Source organism: Poecilia mexicana, unplaced genomic scaffold (genome assembly GCF_051168715.1).
Source record: "Poecilia mexicana isolate PSO_F unplaced genomic scaffold, ASM5116871v1 scaffold_7, whole genome shotgun sequence".
Classification (NCBI taxonomy): Eukaryota; Metazoa; Chordata; class Actinopteri; order Cyprinodontiformes; family Poeciliidae; genus Poecilia; species Poecilia mexicana.
Genome location: NW_028263376.1, coordinates 3,339,147 through 3,365,899, shown reverse-complemented (window position 1 = coordinate 3,365,899; position 26,753 = coordinate 3,339,147). Strand labels below are relative to the sequence as shown.

At 40.9% G+C, this 26,753-nt stretch overlaps 1 protein-coding gene across 2 annotated transcripts in view; it reads right to left on the bottom strand.

The window, feature by feature from the left end:
* The window catches only part of LOC106906934 (MICOS complex subunit mic25a-like), a 101,355-nt gene that overhangs the window by 43,310 nt on the left and 31,292 nt on the right, over positions 1-26,753 (bottom strand). For both annotated transcript variants that reach the window (XM_088006885.1, XM_088006886.1), the window contains exons 5-6: positions 21,529-21,612; positions 8,139-8,209 (exon numbers count right to left, since the gene is read on the bottom strand). In XM_088006885.1, the coding sequence (XP_087863011.1) occupies positions 8,139-8,209; positions 21,529-21,612 (155 nt within the window). The remainder of the gene's footprint in view (positions 1-8,138; positions 8,210-21,528; positions 21,613-26,753) is intronic.

Here is a 26,753-nt window from a genome sequence, read left to right as displayed (position 1 = left end):
TTCATGGCATTACAGAAGTGCGTAAATTGACTAATTACACGTTGACAGATTTAGCCTCTCGTTAAACTGGGTTAATTACCTGCTGGCTGGCTCTGACCTTAGATTGATTACTTTTAAATTATTTTTCAACTTTTACAAAAGTCAAATCTCAAATTTATAGCAGATGCATTTTTTTTGTAAATTCCAATTTGCTGAGTTTGAAAAGGAAAGAATGTAACATTTTGTACTGATTTGTAAAAGCCAAGATGTGCAAACTACTAAATGGATCCGAATATAAAACCATATGGCCAGGCAAACAGGCTCCGTCTTATCTACTGAGGCAGGAATTGACTTTTGACATGTTAGATGCTCAGGATTCCCAAGCAGACTGCTTTACCATTACTGGTTTGATTAATCCCGGTGCTGTGGTGAAAAAGAGAAAGGGAGAGATGTTAACAAGAGGGAGTGCAGGAAAGGTGAAGTAGAAAACAGCTAGACAGAAAGGGTTGCTTCTTATCTTCAGCTTGTAGCTTGTATGCACCTGCACCTTGACAGCTTTTCAATTGACTGACGGTACACATCCTCTTCTCCTTTATCTTGTATCTGTACACTCCTTCAATCATCCTCTACCATCCCTCCGTACTTATCGCATCCACAGCCAGGGAAAGAGGGTCTTCTATATACTGGTGCTCAGTCCTCACTTTGCCCCTTGTAAACGTATACGAGGAGATCACAGCAACGGCTCTGATGAATGAATGTGCCCGCATTTAACGAAACAAATCAAGTTCTAATGTTTTTTGTATTCTGTCCCACTGACATGAGGAAAAATCAGAAAGGGTTGCTGGTAATTTTCCAAAACGATAATGAATTGTTGAGAGCAACTTTCAAGGATCATTATTCTACCATTAAAATTCCATTAAATATTGATTATCCAGCGGGATCTAGTTTTAAATTGTATGGTTGGTTGTTTTTAAACTGTAAGAGTTGTTTTTTTTATTGTTACGTTGTGTTTTAATGTACAACACTTTGTATCAGCTGTGGTTGTTTTAAAGTGCTTTATAAATAAAGTTGGTATGGTATGGTGTGGTATCGTATCCAAACTGTGTGCGCATGAAAGCGATCTCGTAACTCCACACAACCTTACAGACGTGTACAGGCCTTTGGGCTTAAAAATTAGAAAATAATTTTAGACAGTTTTTTTCACAAAACAAAAATTTGGGGAAAAAATATAGGAAACAAAAAAGTTTAAATAACCTGGTAGCATAAGGTGCAGTCCTTTAAGTTAACACTTTAATGAAACAAGTGACTCAATTTCATAGTCTTTATTGTAAAGTTTAAATCCTGCCTAAAAAAACCATCCAACCTGAGCCAAACCCACAGTCATTGTGTCTGAGCCTGATGCGACCCGACTAACTTTAATTAGAGGCCCGAGTCCAAAGTAAACCAGACATATTTTTTTTAATTAAGATTTTACTGCCTTTGTTTTCAGGCTCTAATTTGAGTAAGCAGTGTAACTTTTTGGATAATTCAGTTTTGTTGTTTAACGTTTTCCATCTCCTTTTTGGCCGTGCAGGGTGAGTCAGGTGCAAATCTTCTGGGATGTGTGATTGATAGGAGCGGAACAGGGCGCAGGCTGCATGTGTTTTGCGCAATGCGCTGTGCTTGTCTAATTAACTTCTGCACCTTAATTTCTTTAGTTCTTCAAAAGGGCAAACTCTCTACTCCTCTATATAGACTATGTATAAGTAAATTAACATAACTTTATACTGTGCATTCCTGCTTAATTTTCTCTGTGCTGTTTGTTTTCTAATCTTAATAAATGTGCCACAGAAGCCCAAGTTTGACTTAATCTGACCATCAGGCAAATAATTTTGGCCTCGCACAAATGACAGGTGGGGTTTGGGTCAGGCCTGGGCCATAAGCCTAAAATCTACTTCTTAGATAGCATCTATTAGCATCCTACATGTTGACTTGATAATATTTTCAAAATTCTTCTAAATTTATCAGCTTGTGGGAACTTGTGCTGTCAAAATGTATTTGTAACTTTTGCTAATTTCATCCAATGTTTTCTGAGCCCCCAGTTCCATCTGAAGAAAAACAACCCCAGATTGTGCTGATATTTCTATCACAGTCTTTTACTTTGGTTATCCCTTGATCATGCCTTGTTTTAATAACAATAAGCTTGGTTTAACCAAACCACAATACATCCTCCCACAAAATTTTAAACCATTTTAAACAATTTTAAATAGGTACAGATTTTCTCTTAGAAACAATAATTCCTGCAGCTTCTCCCGTGATGCTGTCAATCTTCTGAACACTGTAACACCTTATCTTTTTAGAAATTGTGGAGAATAAAAAAAAAAATAGTTTTTTTTTTTGCTCTATGAAAGCCACTGTTTTAGCTAACATACTGCAATTACGTTAATGTCTGGAGAACCTTCCTGAGACAGTAGTTCTTCATTGCAGATTATTTTTTTTAATTTTGGTTTTGATTTATAATTGAATTGTACAGAATATATAATACATTAAGCTGGGAAAAATATACATTATTTATCATGTATATTTGAAAGGGTGACTTTAAGTTACATCTAAGACTTTTGAAAACTTTTACAGTTTAATTTTTAGTTAGTTAATTCTTTACGCATCAACTTTTTCACCATACAATTCAAAAGTTTGTAATCGCATACAAATTCCAGTTTTTTCCCCGAAGATAAGCACAATTTCATGCAATACACAAACATTTAATCCAGTTTAAAAACATTGTAGAAAGATGCATTTTTTCTTCAGAGACTTATTATCAGCATCTGCCAGTCCTCTGCATCAATAGTGATACTGCTAATCACTGATAAGCTAACTGATTATTAGAAAACCCTTCACACAGCTGAAAACTGGTGCATTAATGAGGGAGCAGCAGGGGTGTAGCATTCTGTAGGTTAGCTTAGTGTCTGAATAATCGGGAGGTGTTTGTTTGTTTACAGGCTCCAAGTGGCAAAAATACAGAATTAACTTTGTTTGGGGAAGAAGCAGTTGTAAGTCTTTCTAAAGGAGGTTTCAAGTATTCATAGATTTCAGTTAGATGCTGGCAGTTCCATGGATGCCAGATTTTCCACTGGACTCCTTTCAGAAACAAGTCCAAACAAGTACAAAAAAATGGAATCGTTATGGAAATCTGCAGTAATATTTTCAGTTCTGACTCAAAGAAATCAGCCGTTAGTGAACACTTAGGTTTCCGGGAGTTGCTTCCAGAGCTGAGGAGAATAAATCACACTCATACAGTAAATACAAGACCTCGGTAAAGATGCATTGTTACATTGTGACAGAAAATTGTTACAATCCAACATATAGGATCCCACTCAGGAAACCGTAACTCAAAATTTCCTTCAAAATTTATAACTGAAGCATGTTGTTAGATTGAATCATAAGTAGAAGGCATTTTTTAACCAGGGCTGTTGATTTAGCTTGCCGATGTTTGCAGTGTTTGCGGAGCTACTGCTGTACAATCGTATCCTTGACAGAGGCTGGGAGTCTATCTGACAAAGGCTGCTAAGCCTTACTCAAACACCAGTATAACAGACAGCTGGTTTAGTTAGGACGGCTCGGATGATAACCTGGCCAGTATGACATGGGCATCTGCCCAACTCATCTTGGCCTCATTCTAATGCTTTATGCTGTGGAGAGAAAGATTTCCTCCTGACACATTCACATGCAACACATATCTAGACTAGAAACATAACAGAAATCGGGCAAGTCAATTCCTTTTATTTTGTAAATCAACAGCTAGATGTACTTTGTCATCTTCACATGACAGATATTTCTTAAGGAGAGAACATTCTGAACCAGATCTTTCGGGGATTAATGGTTGTTGTGTCAAATGGCAGAACCACCACAAACTATTTCTAAAATGTGTTTTCTATGGTGTTAGTCTGATTTTAAGGTATTTGGTTCAGTCAGCAGTGAGTGACTAGGCAATCTGTACATGTAGCATTAAAGGCACTGACTAGGTTTTTTGGGCTGCCAGGAAGATGAGAAAAAATATATACAAAAACAAAACAAAAAAAAAACTAAATTTTTAATCAGAAAATATACATTTTTAATAAAATCTATATTTCATATCATATATACACAACAAATTCAAAAGTGTTAGATTTCCAGTGTTGGTGTTGTATGTTAAATTCAACACTTGTTTAGTCTAATTCAACAACATGAGTGTTAGGGTGCGTTCACACTGCAGCCTGAAGTGACCCAATTCTGATTTTTTGGCAATTACAATTATTTTGCCAGGGCCGTTCACACTGCCAGTAAATGCGACTTGTATGCGTTCTGCAGTGTGAACAGGCAAACGACCTGAAAGTGTCCTGCATGCGCACTACAGGGTGCAATAGCATCAGCATTCTCAGTGTTCTGCAAACTGCCATAAAAAGAAGTGCTCAGTGTTGGCAGACGTAAACATGGTTGCTGACGGTGGAGCATAGCTTACATATTTGAAATTATTGTCTGGCCGGAGCAGCATATTAACAACTTAATCCTCATATAGTCCGTCATGGTTGTTGTTGTTGTTGTTCTTTCCGCTTTGCGCGTATCAGGTCGCACAAGAGTGAGGTTTGTTGAGAATCAGTGACATTCAGTTCGGATGAATGCGACCTGAACGTTAAGTCGCATTTGAATTGGATGTGTCGGATATGGGTCACATTCGAAAAAGAATCCGACCTGTGGTGTTCACACTGCCATGAAAGGTCAGATACAGGTCGCATTACGTCAAAAAAATCGGAATTGGGTCACTTCAGGCTGCAGTGTGAACACACCCTTAGTTTCCCTAAAGGGCTGGTGTTATTCCAGAGAGTTAAATGAAAGCAATTCTGTTTGGTGTTGATTTCTAAATTAACACCAACACCAACAGCTCCTCCCACAACTGTAACGTATTTGTGACGTCACGTTTGCCCGAGGAGACAGCAGTATGGCGTCTTGTCTGGAGCTTATAACAAGGTAAGTTCCATTTTAAAATGATCATGTTTTTGACCATATTTTATGGATGCATTAATTTTCTATTTGCGCAAGAGTATCGATTCATATACATAGTTCGCTTAACATACAATTAGTTGTTTGGACATCACGGTATATATGACTGTTTATTTTTATTAGAAGCTAAAGCTAACCAAGCATGTAGCACAAGGTGCCATTAAAACTGTCAGAAAAATCTGAAGGCCATTTGAGTTGACATTTAGCTGCGGGGTCATTTTCTTTAAGTTTTTGGCTTGGTCCTATTGAGTTCCTCCCACACATACAAAAAATGTCTCTCACATACAAAACCGAGTCTTTCACATACAAAAGAATTAGTCTATATTTTATTAGTTTATATGTGCAATCTTAGTCTTAGTGTGAGAAAAAAAATTGTTTGCGTGTATGATATTTTAGTAGTGTGTATGCATTTTTTGTGTTTTGTGTGTGTAAGAGAGAAAAATTGTATGCGTGTCTGATATTTTAGTAGTGTGTATGCGCAAATTTAGTATTTTGTGTATGCATGAGAGAAAAACTGTATGTGTGTGTGATATTTTAGTAGTATAAATGTGCAATTTTAATATTTTGTGTGTGTGTATGAGTTTTTAGTAGTATGTGAGAGATAAAACATAGTTTTTGTCCTAAACAGCCTCTCATAAAAATGGACCATGCTCATTCAATTTGTGGTCACAGTGAGATCTGCAGAGAACTTTTAGTTACATTTCCAGGAGTAAAATAGTGGACCATTTGTCTGTCCAATGTTCTGTGTTTCAAGGAAAGGGTTGGTTATAGAGACAGTCCACTGTGACAAATGAAAAAGATCTGCTGTTTTTAATAGAAGATCACAATAATTTCTAATAGAAGACTGACTTTAATCATGTAAAAACTATAAAGGACTTTGAAAAACAAAAACTAAACTACTTTGTTTCTATTAAACCTCCATTTCATACATTGCATGTCCACTGAGAAGAAGAATGTAAAATTCGCTCTGCATAGAGACAAAGGAAGTCACTTTTTGCAGTCAAATGAGTGCTTGACCATCATTTGACTGCAAATGATGGTCAAATGATGTTCAGTGCTCCACACTGAACTTTCAGTGTGGAGCACTGAAAGTTCAGTGCTCCACATACTAAATGCCTCCTAGTTGTCAGATAATAATTAGTTGAGTTATTCAGATAAAAGGTTTGCAGTTTGAAGCAGCTTCAAGCACTCAACGTGCAGAGGTGAGCGAATCAAGTTAAGTTATGCGACTCAGATATATAGGCAGCAGCTACAGGAGTTTCATACGATATGTGCTTATTTGTGGTATATTTGTTGTCTCTGAATTGTGACATTTTTGCCACATCATTCTTGCAAAGTATCCGAGAAATGTTTGGCAGCATAGGTTAGCTAGTGAATAAATTGTGTTGCAGTACCAAATGTGCATTAAGGCAATATTAGAACACTGTTTACTTAAAGTACTTTCATTATGATGTATAAGAAGGTGCTGCATTTCAGTCTAAGTTTTAATATACAAGTAAGTTTATTAATGGTTTATTCATTTCTTCTTTCCTATCGTTACACAATTATACATTTAAAAATATGAGCCATTCAGAAAAGGTTAGGGATATTCTAGTTTCGGAAGAAATGTCAGGATGAACCTAAAATACATAAAACCTAATGTGACCTTCTCTAAACTTTTAAATGGGCATGTCCTACTGTTCAGTGTTTCTGTATTTTTGAACAACTTGTTGTTCTTTAACAAGGAGATAAATGACAAAATTCACAAGTGTTTGATACACAAATCAACCAATAATTTTCCTGGTTCAATCGGAAATGGTATTTAAACAGTTCTACTCATTATCACATTCTGACATCATCAAACAGGATGCTCTCAGATGGACCAGCCCTTTCTACCTGAATAACACCATTAATCCAGTCATTATATTCCTGCATCAGCAAGACAGGCCTAATGTCATCTTCATGGAGACAATACTCCAGCTCCATTTTTAGGGAACGTCTGCTGGAGACTGGGGTACCGGGTATGGAGTGGGCCGCACCTTCTCTAGACCTGAATCCTATAGAAAACCAGTGGGATCAGCTGAGTCATAACTCTGGACCCCAGAGCCACAATGACCCTGAGGGCCCCCTTCAAGAAAAGTGGGATGCCATGTCTCACCAGACATGAGACAGAGGCATTGACAACAACAATGGAAGTATACCCTCCACCATTGAAGGCTTTTCTTCCAGTTACATTGTTTGAACTTTCAGGAAATCCTATTTGTATGCTTCTCCTTAAATGCTGTACTTTTATGCTATAATAGTAACATATCGTCTTTATTTTATCCATAAATGTAATGCCATAAGTTTTAAGCCAAATAACTTTTTGTGAGTAGTGCATATACTGAACTTTCTATTGTTTCATACTTTATCTATTAAGAAATATGGAAACAACTAAATAAAGAGCATTCAAAGTCACAGCAAAAAAAAAAAGAATCAAAAATTTAAACAGAAGCAAATTAAAAATCATCTCTGCTTAGCAACATGGGGAGAACTTCATTAATATAAAGTGAAAAATTAACCCAAAAGCAGAAAAGCCTGGCCTCAGGGATGAGAACACTTCCTTGTAGTTTCTCTGAGGACTTCAGCTTTTTGGCTTTTTTCATGTTGAGGGCTCTTGTCGTTTAACAGCAAGTCAAGGTTTGGTCTCTAATGACAATTAAATTTGTGTGTTGTACACTCTGCAGTGACAATAATTGGGTATCTTTTTTCCGGCTGTGGCTCATTACACTTCCAGAGTGAGAAGTGAGGATGGTGAAACAGGCTATTGTTGAATTCTGTTTAATTAAAGCAACCAATTAAAACATTTATCACACGGGTTAGTTTGCTCCAGAGACTGTAAACATTTAAGTAGGTAAGACAAAAAAAATTTGCTGCCTCACGCTATTCATTAGTCTGTTGGGTTAATGCAATTCTGCATGCGGAAGTTGGTAGACTGTTTCCAGAGGCTGCAGGTTGTAATATTTCCCAGCTTTTGTAGCTACAAATTGGGTTTGTGGTTGTTAAAGTGCACATAGGCAGGAATGAGTGTGTGCATGCTCAGACACATTTGTCAAACTTTGTCTGTTGGGATGATGACTCAGGAAAAGCGAGGGCATATTGGATGATTTGTGTGCACATCTCACCTGAAGCTTGCTTCTGTCACGGAGGCGGTTTGGTGGAATTGATCTTTACTCTCCTTGAATCTCTCAAAATTCTACAGAGATTTTTGTCAAAACAACAAAACAAGACAGAAAGAAAAAGATTGTTAGTCAGATTATTAGATATAAATTTGTTTGCCTTTTGAACATGCAGAAGGGAAATAAAAGCATCACATCTTTTGACGATTCGTGCAGATAGAGCCCTTGAGGTGGAAGTGTTTGCCCAGTAAACAATATTAATAACATATCAGATAAAATATTCACCCTTTTTAAAAACAACTCACATTTTTTAAACTCATAATTCCCTTGCCTTCACTCATTTCTACCTTTTATTTTGTTTCCTTGAAATTTTCTTTTGCTCATCTACAGCTGCTTTCTTTAATCTCTCTACTCCATTTTTCCTCATTCCAGACTACAGACCAAAACAACTCAACTTAATATCCATCCATCCATTTTCTGCTGCTTATCCGGGGTCGGGTTGCGGGGGCAGCAGCTTCAGAAGGGAGGCCCAGACTTCCCTCTCCCCAGCCACTTCTTCCAGCTCCTCCGGGGGAACCCCAAGGTGTTCCCAGGCCAGCCGAGAGACATAGTCCCTCCAGCGTGTCCTGGGTCTTCCCCGAGGCCTCCTCCCAGTGGGACGTGCTCGGAACACCTCACCAGGGAGGCATCCAGGAGGCATCCTTACCAGATGCCCGAGCCACCTCGACTGGCTCCTCTCGACGTGGAGGAGCAGCGGCTCTACTCTGAGTCCCTCCCGGATGACTGAGCTTCTCACCCTATCTCTAAGGGAGAGCCTAGCCACCCTGCGGAGGAAACCCATTTCGGCCGCTTGTATCTGTGATCTCGTTCTTTCAGTCATGACCCAAAGCTCATGACCATAGATGAGGGTGGGAACGTAGATCGACCGGTAAATCGAGAACTTCGCTTTTTGACTAAGCTCTCTCTTCACCACGACGGACCAGTACAGCGCCTGCTTCACAGCAGACGCTGCCCTAATCCGCCTGTCGATCTCCTGCTCCCTTCTTCCCTCATTCGTGAACAAGATTCCCAGATACTTAAACTCCTCCACTTGAGGCAGGACGACCCCCCTGACCCGGAGAAGGCACTCTACCCTTTTCCGGCTCAAGACCATGGTCTTGAGCCGGAAAAGCCTCATCCCAGCCGCTTCACACTCAGCAGCGAACCGCTCCAGCGAGAGCTGCAGATTACAATCTGATGAAGCCAACAGGACCACATCATCCGCAAAAAGCAGAGATGCGATCTCAAGGCCACCAAAACGGATCCCCTCAACACCTCGGCTGCGCCTAGAAATTCGGTCCATGAAAGTAATGAACAGAATCAGTGACCAAGGGCAGCCTCGGCGGAGTCCAACTCTCACCGGAAACGAGCCCAACTTACTGCCGGAAATGCGGACCAGACTCTGACACCGGTCACACAGGGACCTGATAGCCCGTATCAAAGGGCCCGGTACCCCATACTCCCGGAGAACCCTCCACAAGGCTCCCCTAGGGACACGGTCGAACGCCTTCTCCAAGTCCACAAAACACATGTAGACTGGTTGGGCGAACTACCATACACCCTCCAGGACCCTGCTGAGGGAGTAGAGCTGGTCCAGGGTTCCACAACCAGGACGAAAACCATACTGTTCTTCCTGAATCCGAGGTTCGACTATCCGACGGACCCTCGTCTCCAGGACCCCTGAATAGACCTTACTAGGGAGGCTTAAGAGTGTGACCCCCCTGTAATTGGAGCACAACCTCCGGTCCCCCTTTTTGAACAGGGGGACCACCACCCCAGTCTGCCAATCCAGGGGAACTGCCCCTGATGTCCATGTGATATTGCAGAGTCGCGTGAGCCAACACAACCCTACAACATCCAGAGCCTTAAGGAACTCCGGGCGGATCTCATCTACCCCCGGGGCCCTGCCACTGAGGAGCTTTTTGACCACCTTGGCGACCTCGTCCCCAGAGATTGGAGAGCCCAACCCAGAGTCCCCAGGCTCAGCTTCCTCAACAGAAGGCATGTTGGTGGGATTGAGGAGGTCTTTGAAGTGTTCCGCCACCGGCCCACAGCGTCCCAAGTTGAGGTCAGCAGCACACCATCCCCACTATAAACAGTGTTGGTGCTGCACTGCTTCCCCATCCTGAGACGCCGGATGGTGGACCAGAATTGTCTCGAAGCCGTACGGAAGTCTTTCTCCATGGCCTCTCCAAACTCCTCCCACGCCCGAGTTTTTGCCTCAGCAACCACCCAAGCCGCATGCCGCTTCGCCCACCAGTACCCATCAGCTGCTTCTGGAGTCCCACAGGCCAAAAAGGCCCGGTAGGACTCCTCCTTCAGCTTGACAGCATCCCTCACCGAAGGTGTCCACCAACGGCTTCGAGGGTTGCCGCCGAGACAGGCACCAACAATCTTGCGGCCGCAGCTCCAATAAGCCGCCTCTGCAATGGAGGTACGGAACATGGTCCACTCAGACTCAATGTCCCCCAACTCCTCCGGAACGTGTTCAAAGTTCTGCCAGAGATGGGAGTTAAAGCTCCATCTCACAGGGGACTCCGCCAGACGTTCCCAGCAGACCTTCACTACACGTTTGGGCCTGCCAGGTCTGATCGGCTTCCTCTCCCACCACCGGAGCCAACTCGCCACCAGGTAGTGGTCAGTGGACAGGTCCGCAGATCCGATGAAACGACAAAGTTGATCATCGAACTGCAGCCTAGGGTGTCCTGGTGCCAAGTGCACATATGGACACCCTTATGCCTGAACATGGTGTTCGTGATGGACAATCCGTGACAAGCAGAGAAGTCCAACAACAGAACACCACTCGAGTTCAGATCGGGGGGGCCGTTTCTCCCAACCACGCCCCTCCAGGTCTCACCGTCATTGCCCACGTGAGCGTTGAAGTCCCCCAGTAGAACAAGGGAGTCCCCAGGAGGGGCACTCTCCAGTACCCCCTCTAAGGACTCCAAGAAGGCTGGGTAATCTGAACTGCTGATCGGCCCGTAAGCATAGACAACAGTCAGTACCCGACCCCCACCCCGTAGGCAGAGGGAGGCTACCCTCTCGTTCACCGGGGTAAACCCCAATGTACAGGCGCCAAGATGGGGGGCAACAAGTATGCCCACTCCTGCCCGGCGCTTTTCACCGTGGGCAACTCCAGAGCGGAAGTATGTCCAGCCCCTCTCAAGGAGACTGGTTCCAGAACCAGAGCCATGCGTCGAGGTGAGGCCGACTATTTCTAGCCGGAACCTCTCAACCTCGCACACTAGCTCCGGTTCCTTCCCCACCAGAGAGGTGACGTTCCACGTCCCAAGAGCCAGCTTCTGCAGTCGAGGATCAGACCGCCAGGGTCCCCTCCCTCAGCTGCCGCTCATAACACAATGCATGTTATGAGCATTGTGTTATGGTGGTGAGCCCATTGGAAGGGGGACCCACGTCTCCTCTTCGGGCTGAGCCCGGCTGGGCTCCATGGGTAAAAGCCCGGCCACCAGGCGCTCGCCATCGTGCCCCACCTCCAGGCCTGGGATCAGAGTGGGGCCCCGGTGACCCACGTCCAGGTGAGGGAACGCCAGATCCAAAGATATTTTCCATCATAAGGGGTCTTCGGGCTGCGCTTTGTCTGGTTCTTCACCTAGGACCTGTCTGTCTTGGGTGACCCTACCAGGGGCATAAAACCCCAGACAGCATAGCTCCTAGGATCAATGGGACACTCAAACCCCTCCATCACGATAAGGTGGCAGCCCAAGGAGGTCTCCCTTTTAAAACAGGGCGACCACCACCCCAGTCTGCCAATCCAGGGAAACTGCCCCCAATGTCCATGCGACATTGCAGAGTTGCGTGAGCCAACACAACCCTACAACATCCAGAGCCTTAAGCCCACAAAACGTGTTTTGTGGACTTAATAGCATTTCTTTATCATAAAACTAACAGAATGTTGAAAATTTCTACATGCAACCTGAATAAGTTTTACAGTCCCTTGCTGTAGAACTAAATCTCGGCACTGATAAGCTGCATTACTCATACATTCTTATTCTTTTTTGTAGAAAAATGAAGATTTCTGCCTTCGCAGTCTGTCTGGTGAGGACCAAAACTTGTGCATGCCGGCAGTGGTATTATGAAAAAACAATCAGCTAATCCACAACAACTGCAGCCTCTCCTCTGCAGATCCCCTGAGCTTAGGCCTTTCAACACGTGGCATCCCCCCAAATATTTACCCAGCAAACTGCACCGTCTTGGAAAGGAAAATGTGGAGGAAAAATCAAACTGAAGGCACTGCAAGGCAGGTATTATAAGAGAAAGAGGAGAAAAAGTAATGGCTAAGGGTTGAAACTGAATTAATAAATGTGATGTGTAAATATTAATTAAAAAATTCATGTAAAATAAAAAGATTTCTGTGCTGGTAAAAGATTACAATGTTTTATGGGGAAGATTATATTAGATAAACTTCACCAGGTTTTAACTATAGGCAGAAACTGAGTTGATTCGTGTAAATCATTCATAGGCGTCCTTCTCGGTTTTATATGAGGGGCCGTTTAGGACAAAATTTACGTTTTGTCTCTCACACACTACCAAAAAGTCTCGCATACTCCAAAAAAGTAGCCTCGCATACTCAAAAAAATTACGTTTTGTCTCTCACACACTACCAAAAAGTCTCGCATACTCCAAAAAAGTAGCCTCGCATACTCAAAAAAATTACGTTTCGTCTCTCACACACTACCAGAAACTCTCGCACACTCCAAAAATTACGTTTTGTCTCTCACACACTACCAAAAAGTCTCGCACACTCCAAAAAAGTAGCCTCGCATACTCAAAAAAATTACGTTTCGTCTCTCACACACTACCAGAAACTCTCGCACACTCCAAAAAAATAGCCACGCACACTCAAAAAATACTAAAATGTCACACACACAAACGTTAACTTTCTCGCACACATACACTATCAGCTCGCTCACATACACTGTACTAACAGCTCGCACATTCACAAACGTTAACTGTCTCGCTCACATACACTACTAACAGCTCGCACATTCACAAACGTTAACTGTCTCGCTCACATACACTACTAACAGCTCGCACATTCACAAACGTTAACTTTCTCGCACACATACACTACTAACAGCTCGCACATTCACAAACGTTAACTGTCTCGCTCACATACACTACTAACAGCTCGCACATTCACAAACGTTAACTTTCTCGCTCACATACACTACTAACAGCTCGCACACACACACAGACGTTTATCTCTCACATACACAAGACTAAAGTTGAACATACACACACAGTACTAAGACTCGTTTTTTGAATGTGTGAGAGCGAGACTTTTTTTGAATGTGTGAGAGTTGTCACGGAAGAGGCGGGGCATAATTTTTGGATCAAACTGCGCATGCGTAGATCCTAAACTATAATTTTCCATTTTTGACTCACTGTATGTTGTATTACTTAGTATATTTGTGCTTTTAAATATATATAAATATATTGAAACTATCTTTCAATAGCTACCTTATATTAAACTATGTTAAGGACAAATGTCAAACATAGTGCAAATATTTTGAAAACAAAGTAAAAGATCTTGCAGGTATATTAATCTCCTTCCTCCTTCATCAGAAATGAAAAATTATAAATGCACACTATGTGTTGGGAACCTGTGTTTGTTGACTGACTTTTATTTGTCAGGCTTACGAGACAAAAGCTGAAAAAAGATCGATTTTCTTCGCTTTCAAAATAACACAAAACAGCGAAAAAAGACCTCCACACCAGACCTCGTTTATTTATGTATGTATTTTTATTTTGATAGCTGCCGATTAAACTGAAAGTTACACATTGACATGATCATATGAGTAGTTTTTAACGAGAAATCGATCAGAAGCGCCGTGAAAATGGTCAGATTCACCGGATCCACGTCTCTGGCTGCAATGCGCGCTCCCGTCACAGAGGGAACAGATTTTCACGGGGGAACAGAATTTCTCACAAGACCTCTTAATAATTCCTGTAATGCTGGCACCCAGTGGACAGATTGTACTACAGCAATTTTGCTATTTTTAATCAATCAATCAAATTCATTTATTTCTATAGCACATTTAATCTACAAGAAAGTTAAACGTTCTATATATATTTAAAAGCACAAATATACTAAGTAATAGAACATACAGTGAGTCAACAATCGAAACTTATAGTTTAGGATCTACGCATGCGCAGTTTGATCCAAAAATTATGCCCCGCCTCTTCCGTGACAACTCTCACACATTCAAAAAGAGTCTCGCTCTCACACATTCAAAAAAACGAGTCTTAGTACTGTGTGTGTGTGTTCAACTTTAGTCTTGTGTATGTGAGAGATAAACGTCTGTGTGTGTGTGCGAGCTGGTAGCAGTGTATGTGAGCGAGACAGTTAACGTTTGTGAATGTGCGAGCTGTTAGTACAGTGTATGTGTGCGAGACAGTTAACGTTTGTGAATGTGCGAGCTGTTAGTAGTGTATGTGAGCGAGACAGTTAACGTTTGTGTGTGTGTGACATTTTAGTATTTTTTGAGTGTGCGTGGCTATTTTTTTGGAGTGTGCGAGAGTTTCTGGTAGTGTGTGAGAGACGAAACGTAATTTTTTTGAGTATGCGAGGCTACTTTTTTGGAGTATGCGAGACTTTTTGGTAGTGTGTGAGAGACGAAACGTAATTTTTTTGAGTATGCGAGGCTACTTTTTTGGAGTATGCGAGACTTTTTGGTAGTGTGTGAGAGACAAAACGTAAATTTTGTCCTAAACGGCCCCTCATAGTTTTAAGTTACTCAAGGAACACCTCAGGGCTCCGTGCTCAGACTACTTTTTTAGTTGATTATACATGCTCCCTCACAACAGAACCACAAGGAGGTGCTGTGTGAATTTTCACCATTATGCGACACAAAGCTGCATCTGTGTGTTAAGTAACTAGATACTTGATGATGTACTAACACAGACGCCTGTCTAAAATAGTTGAAGGTCTGTACCACAAGTACATTTTTATTTTTCTATTTGTTTTTTGCAGAAAGCATATCTAAAATATTCAAAAGCAAATGCAGCATGGGAAGCTGGATTACTTGGCTAAATGCTAGTTGACACGAGTATTTAGCCAAGTTAGAGGCACCCAAACATTTTGATCAATAAAATGCTTAAAACTAGTAACGTTTCCTAGATCTAAATCTTTATTGCCTCAATGCATCGACTAAAAATAATATTCCACCTGCACCCCATTATTGTCTAATTTAAGCATAACATTTAGCCATTATACTGTAAGTAGTGTGAAATGTTTGTTCATGCATTTTTTTGCTTCTTTTGCCCCTAAAAACAAACTAATAAACCTTTCCTAAAGTGTCATTGTTATCCTACACGATGTCTTTTAACACGAAAGTTAGCTTTAGCATTGTAGCAGCCCCATAGGGGTATTCATTTATCCGTTTCCCTTTCAAACTCCAGACTACGCAACAGTGTTGTGGTTTTTGACGCGCTTTGGGAAAAAATAAGACGCTAATAAGTGGAGCATCTTAAAAAGACTGATTAACAGCAAAGACTTTTTTAAAAGGAGGGGAATTCAAAGGCGTGGAATATTATAAACAAGTACGTGGAGCCAGGGAAGAACAAAGCTGACATGGGGAGTCAAGAAGCTCGTTAGATGTAAAAAGGTGGAAGCAGCTGTACTTTGCATTCATCAGCCATCAATAGCCAAACAGATTTCTGCTTCCCCACTGATTATGATTGCAAGCAATAATTTTCACCAGCTGTCTACACATGTTTGCAACCAACCTACACCTACAGGGGCACGCCTCTGAAATGTTATACACGGGGAACTCTGGCATGGATCCCCCAGTTTCTAAACCAATTAGACATATTTGTTTCTTCAGTTAATTTCTAATAATGTTAGGAATTCATCAAAAATTGCTGCAATTACTGTAAAAAGGCATACCAATCAAACAAAATAAAGCCCGTCACACAGGTAACAGAAAGGAATGCTAATGAGGTTCCTAATATAAAAGCTTATGGAAGAACAAAAAACAATAAATTAACAGATTCCTGCTGAAATCTGGGATAAAACTTCAGATTGAACAAATGATGCTCTTCAGGCAGATCCAAAAACTCTCAAGGTCTCATTTCTCTCGCTCTCCTGTCTGTGTTCTTCCTCCGTCTCTCCCTCTCACATACATATGCACACGTTCTTTGATCCTTCGGAAACCGTTGCAAAGGCGTGTAGAGGCTTTTAACCCCCACACACCCACCTTTTCTCTGCTTGACCTGACTGCAGCAGCAGCGCTCACTGAACAATACAAAAAGAGGACATGTTTGTGTCGTTATGTTGTTTTGCGTCCTGTGTGATATGCTTGCACCGTGTTATCAAAAGTACTGTAGCTATTCAAGGTCATGTAAACATCTGCACTCATCGAGCAACATTTCAGCAACTTGGTCCATTCAGGTGTCTAGGCTTGGTGAAAACAAGTTGCTGAAGCTCAAAGGGAGCATCAGAATGGGGAAGAGGATGATTTGAGGGGCTTGAAAGCTTCTTCCTACTGGCACTTTGCACGTCACACCACACTCTTCAGAAAGCCATGACAGGCGTCCAAACAGCTTTTGATACTGTTTGATACCGTAAATATTGTTATAGCGTGCTGCGCGGTTTAGTGTACAAACCAAACTTCTCATTTTATTGTAAACCTTTTGATGAGGAAAGATACGCCGACAGATAGCAGCTATCAAGACTAGCAGCCCTCAGTGTAATCACATATTGACAGAGAACATTTTTACTAGGTAAGGAAATTACTAGTAAAATTTCCTTACTTACTTGCATAGTAACTAAAGTAAGCAATCAAATATTGCCTTGTGGAGAAGGTACGGGTCTAATCATTAGTAACCATGGAGAAGACGGCCCACTAAGTAGTCAGCTATGTATGGAAAAGACTGTTTAGCATCTAGAGTTTAGTATGCTTTTAAAGGGCCAGTATTATATAAAATGAACTTTTTTTAGATTTATATCATATTATAAAGTTATTCCCTCATCAAAAACATACCTGGAGTGTTGAATTCTTAGTCTCCATGGCAACCATTCAGCTGTGCAAAATGCTTGGGTGGACCTAAGTCGACAAAGTTGATGATTTGATGAAATCAACAACAACACTGCAGACTTGAAGTACCCAGGAGAGGTAGTTTTGGAAAAACTCTGTCACCTGGCCATCACGATTTGATCCCTGTAGCTGTTGCACTGACTAACAGACGCTGAGATGAAGAGATAACAGTTTTACTCACTTTCCATCATGGTAATAATGTTATGCCTGAACGGTGTGTGTAAGTACATCATAAGGTAGCAGACAAAATTGGGAAAGGTATTTTTCATACAAATTCACATTAGAATCAAAATAATTTTCAAGTGCTTTTATTGTCTCTCAGCACCTTCTTCTGGACTCTTCAGACTTTAATAAATGCTGCTGCAGAGACTTCACTGTGGGTGTTTACCACTGTTTGAGGAATGCACAAGTACTTCTTTAGCCCAGGACAAAATAATGAGGCAACAGTAATGTTAGTGGCAGCTCTGCAATGTTTAGTACCATTAACTTATTATGAAACTCATATCTTCATCTCCAGATGGGGTGCAGCCTCGGTGGAAACGCTGCTAACAAGCTAAACTAATAAGCAGATCCGAAGCTTTCGGTGCAGCATATTGAGCAGATAGCTTTTTGCGGGATGAAAGCGTTCAACTTTGACTTGGTGTGCATAAGGCCCAGAGTGGGTACATTTCCATAAGAAAGTGCAGCACAGCAGAAAAGTCAAGTTTTAATATGGTACTTTGGAGAGGGGGTGGGGGGAAATCAAGGTATTGATCAAAAGGCCAGAATGTCTCCATCTTGTCGGGATCACACAATATCTGCAATATGTCATCAGTATATGCATAAATATATACATACACATGAGGATGTGAACTAAATTTTCGTATTTTGCGTGGGAGGATAAGTCGCCAAAGTGTTTATCTCTTCGTTTTATAATGAAGACATGATTTAAGGTTAGCATAAAACATCTGCTAGAACAGAATGGAAGTTAATACCACAACCTCCCAAATGTTGGAAGCTCAACAATAAGGAAGTGCCTGCACCTTTCCATGCAGGAATTCCTACCAGCCCCCTTGCCGCCTGGCCACGAATAAAAGCAGTGCCACTGTGTTTGATTTGGAAGAAAGCAGTGGATGTGTGTTTAGTGTGCAGATATTTCCAGTGCTCTTCGAAGAGGCCTTCCTGACAGCCTGTCAAGCAACCTGTCAGACTTGGAGGAGGATTATTATCTCTTTCTGTACGCTCTATTTCCACAAGCTTCAAAATACGCTCCATTATGACAGGAGTGTGTGCAAAAGAGTCAGAAAGACAGCAAGACCACCAGTGAGAGAAACAGGAGAAAATAAAAAAAGAGGGATTAGATATTAAATGGTGGGGCCTGGAAGTTAGAAAATGTTGACAACTCATAAAAACACCAGTGCACGAGGAAATAAGGAGTAAGAAATTTAAAAGAAACGTGCTTTTATCCGACTGGTAATCCAAGACAGACCTCTATAGCTCAACAATAGGGCTGTTGTAAATGATTATTTTAGTAATCGAGTCATCTATTGATTATTCTGATGATTATTTAAAAAATAATAATAAAAAAATAATAATAAAATGAAACATTGGTAAATTCTGCTATAATAGCAGTATTAATATTGGATATCAATATCGGCCCAAATTTTCCATATTTGTGCATCCCCAACAATTACTTTTTTGTAGCTTAGCAAACTGACCTGCAGCAATAATAGCAATTTTTTTAAGTCAACCTGGAGAAAAATTAAACAAAAATCAGAAATTGTATTAAATTTTAATAATAAAAATAAAAAGGCTGCAGCTCTCTGTTGTATTCCACGCATCACACCAGATGCTTAAAGGAAGCCTGTCTGTCCCCAACATGACGAACCGGAGACATCGGCGGGAAAAGATGACATCAGGTCCCTCTGCATTGTGCCAATAGCCAGCAGCGATCAGCAACTCATTGACGGTGCAATAGGACTTATCAGAAAAAGTCCTATTGGACTTTTTCTGATAAAGATACTGCAACTATCAGTATAGAGCATACACAGTCTTTGATTATAGTGGTACAGATTTTACATTGTTTTACATGATATATTTTAAATAAAATCAAAATGCCTTTACCATGAACTGTCCAGGACCAACTGGGCTGCATTTTGAGCAAAGGAGTCCATGACTGCAAACAAACTGAGCGCTCAGAACGATACATGAATCTGCCCATACTGTACATGCGCACCTGAGTACACAGTATCGATGCAAACAACATCTCACTCCATCTTAACACACGCAGTCACACACAGACACACAGAGAGGTCTGTCTGCAAACATCCTAAGCTCCATAGCAAACACAGCTTGTGCCACCCATATGCCAGCCTGCCAGCCACTGACTTGATCTCCAAATCCAACCTGTTACTAATGAGATGAACACAAATAGCCGCCCGCATGACACCAAAGACCTGCATATGACTCTGCCTTTGCATAAGCATGAATGTGATGTGGCAAAAGAAGGAAATACTTCTTTGAGTTTTTCCACATCTTGTCAAGCTACAGTGGGGTCTGTGTTTTCCACACCACCAGCCGCTCTACAAAACTTCACCAAAACATTTTTTTAGAAATTGCCTTGTTTCTATTGAGTAAATTTATTTTCGTAATTTCAATTATGCTATTTGAAAACACAGCTTAAGTCAGCCTCTCGATTTAACAATTACCCAAATACACAGTTTTTAAAACCACCTAAAGTTCATGGTGCTTTATGTATTTTAGGGAGTTTTCACAAATGATAGTCCAGTAGACTCGGTTCAGTCGGGAGCCAAAATTGGAACATTTGTTACATTTTTAAGTTGGCGTGGTTCTCTTTCACGCTGCACTGTCAAATGATCCAAACCTGTTGAAAAACCTGTTCACCTTCTCTCCTGTGGCGGCGCTGCAACAAGAACCACTGAAGGAAACAACACAAAAATCTCTGAACAAGACACTGAGCGCAACTTCCTTCCTCACAAAATGTATACAGAAATGGAGTGGAGTCTATTGTAGGATTTCTCTTTTGTCTGTAGTAAAAGACCAGGCGTTCCTCCCTGCAGTGCGAGGCTCGTGCATTTATTTTGGCTCTACTGACCCACAATACCCTGTGCTGTAGTTCACTTCCTGCTTTTGGAGCAGTCTCCAGTCCGTTTGCTTCCACATATGCATACAAATTGCCCCAGAGTTCACTTCAACCAAACTGAGACCTAAGAGTTTGCTTTTTCGGTCCTCATCAGAGTTCGATGGTGCATTCACTCCTCTCCAAATGAAACAGACTTTGTAAGCAAACCAACCTGAGTTCAATTAAAGCTCTGGACTAAACAGGGCTGGTGTGAATGCAACCTTATTCTAAGGTAGCTAAAAAAAATTACTGGTGTACTGAACTTAAGGAGTCTGCCCAAAGACTGCTGGCTGATTAGAACACAGACTCTCCATTTACTCTGCATGCTGAACAGGCCTGAATTAACCAGGGTAAACAGAACACAATACTTAGGTTTTCCACATAATGTCCTTTAAAGGTCTTTTCTATTTGAGAAATGGAAGACAGCTTTCCCCGGAGAGCACATTGTAAAGGTTCTCCGCATGGCGCCTGGTGAGACTGAGACTTGACTTGAAACTGCACCTTTCCTACCCGGCAAATGTCAAACAGAAGATGAAAGGAAATGGAAGGTCTTGTAAAGGCTCTCCGGAGATGATCCGGCTGGCATCAATCTTTGCTGCCTGTTGAATTGCACCAGAAAGGCCTAAGGGAGACGCTTCTTCTACGTAATGTTTAGTTGTGAACCTATTTTGATGAACAAGCTTGTTTAAATGTACTCTACATTACTTTTTCACATGGGTGGGAGGAATGTTTCAGACCATTTTATTTATCGCTTTATAGCTTTCTTTGCTGCACAAAATCACCTTTAAAGCTTATTATTATGCATGCTGTGGAGCAACCTGCTAGTGCAGCTTATAGCTCAACATTCCCATTGGGAAGACTACAAGCAATGCATCACACGTTTTGCCATAATAATGCTGTAGAGAAAATTTGCATGAATCCTTTAAATCATTATACATGCAAGTACGTTTGCACACAGAAATGCAAAAAGCCTGTTTGACCTTGGGATTATGTGACTACAGTTGATTATGCATCTGCTGGAATGTGCACATGTGAAACAGCTTTTCCTGTCCAGATTTTCGGTGTTCTTCTGCGATATGCTGCTCAGCACAGCAGGCCGAGGCTTCTGTAAACGCTTTTGAACAAGGCAGGTTTCTGCAGGTCTGTGAAAAATGTGCGGCTCGTGTGAATGTCGTACCCTCTGCTCCAGCTGAGCCAGCTGCTCCTTGTAGAAGGCATCCAGCGCTTTCAGCTGCGAGTCTTTCTTCTGGAGCTGCTGAGCCTGCAAACGGAATACACACAGAGACAGAGCGGTCGGCTGAAAAGGCATCGGAAAAGGTCATGTGGGTATCATGCGGTTGGTTCAAAACACAATAAAGTTTTGTTTTGCTTTTATTTAATTTATTTTGTCCCTATCTGCAATTTCTTTTACTTGGTAATGAATCTAAGTGTTGCTTTGCAGATTTAATATTCAATAAATTATTGTTAAAAACGTAGCGTAACGCTAGAATACAATTTCACGACTCTCAACTGTTCTTTTTTAATACATCTTTTCTAAATCAAACAATTTCCTAAAACACTCTCCATGTGAAATGGTTGAAGGCTGGATGACGGTTGATTTTGTGTCTGCTGAACCATTAATGTGTTGATCATATCCTGTCATTGATCTGCTGAAACACCCCGGAACAACCATTTCAGTTTTCTGACAGAATCCATTAAATTTTTATTATTTATTCAAAGGTTTCATGTTTGCATGCACTAACAAACCTTTGAAAGAAAATCAGGCCATAGATCATAGATCCTCCACTAAAGTGGTGTTTTTACACACTAACCCCACCTGCTCCAGAACAAATAAGACAGAATTACAGTGGACTGACTATTATAGTAGTTCAAACCCCAAATAAACCCTAATGCACATTAATACCCGCTGTAGAGACTGTCCTAGAACTACAGCAGAAATGAACATGGATGGTCTTCCTTGCCATCCATTTTTAAAAATGAATGAATGCGTGTAAATCCAGGTTGATAGAGGCAGCCGTGCTGCATGAAGCAGTAACACCAAGAAGGTCAGCCTGGAAAGTCATTTGTATTAATCTCCGTGGCAACTACTGGGACGAGGAGACGTAACTGCACCGTTCCCAAGCCTCAACAGGTGATCTAGCAGCTTCCAAAGATAGCATCACTCGATAGACACAGCTATCTAGATGTGCTGTGGTAGGAAAATCTGACAAGGTAGAAGAAATGTCATAAGTATGTTTTTTACCTTTACTGGTATAGTTTTAGCATCAAGCCAAAGCATCAAGAGATGTTCAGTGAGGGAAATCCATGTAATATCCTGTATTAAATGATTCATATTCACATCTGACCTTTACCACAAAAGAATGTGGTTTGAATACTAGTGTGGTCTGTGTCCCGGCAGATCTTTATGCACAGCAGCGGATTAACATTGGATTAAAAGAGTTAACACTGGTTCCTTTCATGTCACCGCTGGTTTTAAAAATCCTGCTTCAAAGTCTCTTAAAAAGGCCATTTACTTGCAAGAATGCAGTTTTTATTTCCATCCAGCATTTTGTTGAATTCAAGGTCTCCAAAAGATTATGTATGGCCAATGACTTCTCAGAGGTTGGACTCCAAAGCATGGCCGAGCGTTGGAAATTCACACACCACAAAGGGAGAAAAAAGCCGCAACCTTCAAATCAAAAGTTTGCTTTTCCGCCTCCGTCTCTATCTGATAGCGCATCTCTACATATCTATTTCGTGCGCTTTAGTGGGTGGGTGCGTGCTACAATTACCCTGTTGTGCTGAAAAGGAACACAGAGATTCACAAAAGCCAGCACATCTGCAAAAGAACGCCAATAAACATTCAACAAGCATGCAGGACACTTGACAAAGAAGGGAAACTTAGATTTTTTAAAGAAGAGTCTTTACACATGCAATATGGAGACATACTTGGAAATGTTGAAAGAAGCCATGAAAAAAGAGCAAGGTCAAACAAATTAAGCATGAAAGATGGACAGGAAGAAATAAAAGCAGCCAGGGGCTTCATTTGATTCCAATTGAATCTGATCAGTCATTAAGTGAATCTTACACAAACATGCTCCATATTCTAGATATTTTACTCCTCTAAATGTTGGGATTTTCATTCCAACAGAAATTAACAATTACTACAATCAGCATATTATGAAAAGCAGTTTCTTTGTTGTTTTTTTGCCTGTCTAGCCCCACTACATGTTGAAGAGGACGATGAGAAACAAAGAAGGGTGAGGCGGAGATGAAAAGGCCAACAGAGCAGGACTGTCATAAAACTTACCATGGCCTCCATTTCATCTGCAGACTACAAACGGAAGTAGAGAAAGAGCAAAGAACAGCAGTGAGAGGAAGCTGCCTGCCACACATTTCAGCTTTTGGGTTGTGCATATTAAATGCAATACAAGGGAAATTAGTACTATAGACCAGTGGTCCCCAACCCCCGGGCCGCGCAAGAAATAATTAAATATTTCCGTTTTATGTATTATTTGAGTCTGGAGGATCTTTTATTTTGAAAATCCTTTAACCGGATTCTCTCAGTTACTTGTGCGCCAACGCTGAGCCCACAAGCAGCAAAATGAGAAAGAAACAGATCAGATGTCTTTGGAAAGTTTCTTTGCAAAGGGGAAAAGGCCCAGAGAAGAGACAGGAGGATGGATTTATTCTGGACCGGTAGGAGACTCCCACATTACAAGCCGCTCTGTGTAACATGCGGAGATCAGCTCGCTAATGAGGCAATGAAGCTTCAAGCTGCTTCGCCACGTAGAGACCAAGCAGGCTGTGGAAATAAGCAACACTTCATGTGTCATTGTCTCTCATCACTCCCAGATGGGACCGTCTCATTGCAGAGAAACAAGCTCAGTCATTATCGTAAGTTAAAATTTTCACGAAAGTAAAATGCTCGTTTTTGTGGCGCATTTGTATCTTATTTTGAAGGGATATGTAAACGTTACCATAACGACCAGAGTCAGAGAGCGTTTGGGCAGTGGTCGAGAGGAGATGAGTAGAGCTTGTGAGTCTTAAGGGTTTGTTTTCGGATCCACCTGAATAATATGTAGTTGCGCCCCTGCCGATATCCACCGGACTCACAGTTGCGCGATATGTCAGCTGTTTGGGATTCCCCTCTGTTCTTACGTCACCGCGCTTTCTGATTGGCTACCTGTCACATTCAGCAGGTTGTATTCTCGTTCCCAGTCAGGGTAAACTCCACAGGCTGCGATAAAAAGGCCAAGACAACCCAAATTGGGTATATTCAGGATTTAGCTGGAACACCAACATGCAGAAGCCTCATCTGACGGTTAACCACTCCCCGGGCCGCAGCAAAATTTTCAAAGACTAGACCGGTCCGTGGTAATAAAAAGGTTGGGGACCACTGCTATAGACCACACAATCTGGAATATTTATCCAGACCATGCGCTGGAGAATTATTCTAGCGTTCTTATTAATTGGGTAGTTTGCATGACAGGGATGTCCAGTTGATTTACTGATTAATGTTTGACTAATTTTGAGCACTTGTTGATGGTTTGAAAGGGTTTAAACTTTCAGCCCAAGACAGTTAGGTCATCTTCAGGCATTTGCAATGCATCATTTTAACCCAGTTTATTCAGTTTCCAGACATCATTGCTGACAGTGACACATATACTTCATAGATGTGACCGAGCATAATGTTTCTCAAAAAGCGTTCCACTATTTTGCTCTAAAATCTGCATAAGACCCATTTTCAAACATGCCAACCTATTCAGCAAAATAGAAAACAGCTCTGGTCCTCTTATAAACTGATTTTCCTGTCCTTACAGTGAGTGTGACAAGATCAGAAACAAAACGGGGTGTGGACATAGGAAAAGAATATTGTGGTAATTTCTGGCCATTATTGCACATGACTTTTTATTAAGTGTAAAAAGTTGCTATTAAAGAGTGCATTTACTGTAGAGCTTTTGTTGCTTTGCAAAACAATTTAACTCAGAGTTTCCACATGAGCCTTGCTGTACCTGCATAGACAAAGCGCTGATTGTAGAAGAGAGCAATTAAGGTGATTGCAATGAGGAAATCTATCTGAATTCTTAGATGTGTGTAAACAACATCAAATTGGGAGCTTTTGTTACACTGATTGTGATCTATTTTACACTCCTTAAACATGCAAGGCAAAATTAAAAGATAAGGCTTTAGTGCTTTATTGTTGTTTTATTTTTTAACACTTTGGCATGCTAGAAAAAAAAACCTTAATATATTTTATTGCAAAATAATGTGATAAACCAATCCTATGAAGTTGAAGGAAAAAGGATTTTGTGTGTGTGTGTGTGTATATATATATATATATATATATATATATATATATATATATATATATATATATGTGTGTGTGTGTGTGTGTGTGTGTGTGTGCGCGCGTGTGTGTGTGTGTGTGTAGGCATTTAAGTTCTGCTCCATTTAATCCAGTACCCATAATTAAGATCCAATCGCCGATACAAATTCGGCCCACCGCAGCACAGGTGGTTGATGTAGATGAAGACTTTATTTTTAATTAGGACAAAATCAATACAGACAAATTAAAAAATTTTATAACAAAAATAATAGGTACAATACAAAATGTTTTTCTGACCATGGTTTGTTCAGTCTTTTTAATTTCACAGTAAACAGGAACGCTACTATGCAAAAGCAAATTGTTGTGCATGTAAGTCTGATTTAATTCAGTTATTTTAAATTTGAAAAGATGACCCAAATCATGTTGTAAGAATTAACTATTTTCTTTATGTTTTGTTTTCCTCTATGTCCCCCCCCAGCCCCTCCCAAGTAGATCCCAAAAAAATGTGCAAACTTGATGTCTTAATTTTAATGAAGCTAGAGTGCCAAACCCTTTTTAAGCTGATGACCTACAGTGAGTCACACAACCCTTTGCAGGAAGTAAAAGTCTGCCTACTTTTAAATAAAAAAAATTGCATGCTTAGTTCACAGTTGTGTATTGAAAAAAGGCTATTTAATTTTTTTCTTCATTAAAAGAAAACTTGGCCTTCAAATACTACTCACTTGAGAGCACTGGCCCAAAAATGGCCATTGTCCTCAGTTTGTCCAAATTCTCAAGATAGTCAGGACAGGTGTGAACAATTACCTTCAAGTAGGACAAAAACAACAGACTTAAAACGAGGAATGCACTGATAGTTTGGCCATAATTTACTTAATTTTGGGTACAGGTGAACAGACAATGCTTATATATGAAAATGATCTTATGTACCTCTGCAAATATCTGAAAAGAGAACTGACTGACAGAGCTGCCCACCGGATCACACGGTCAGCAGTAGTCGCCCCACTGTTGCTAAATTTGTGATTTTATGACTTTACTTAGAAAAAAAAAAAAACATGCATCAGCCAAAATATTTTTTTTAAAGATTATTGTTTCGC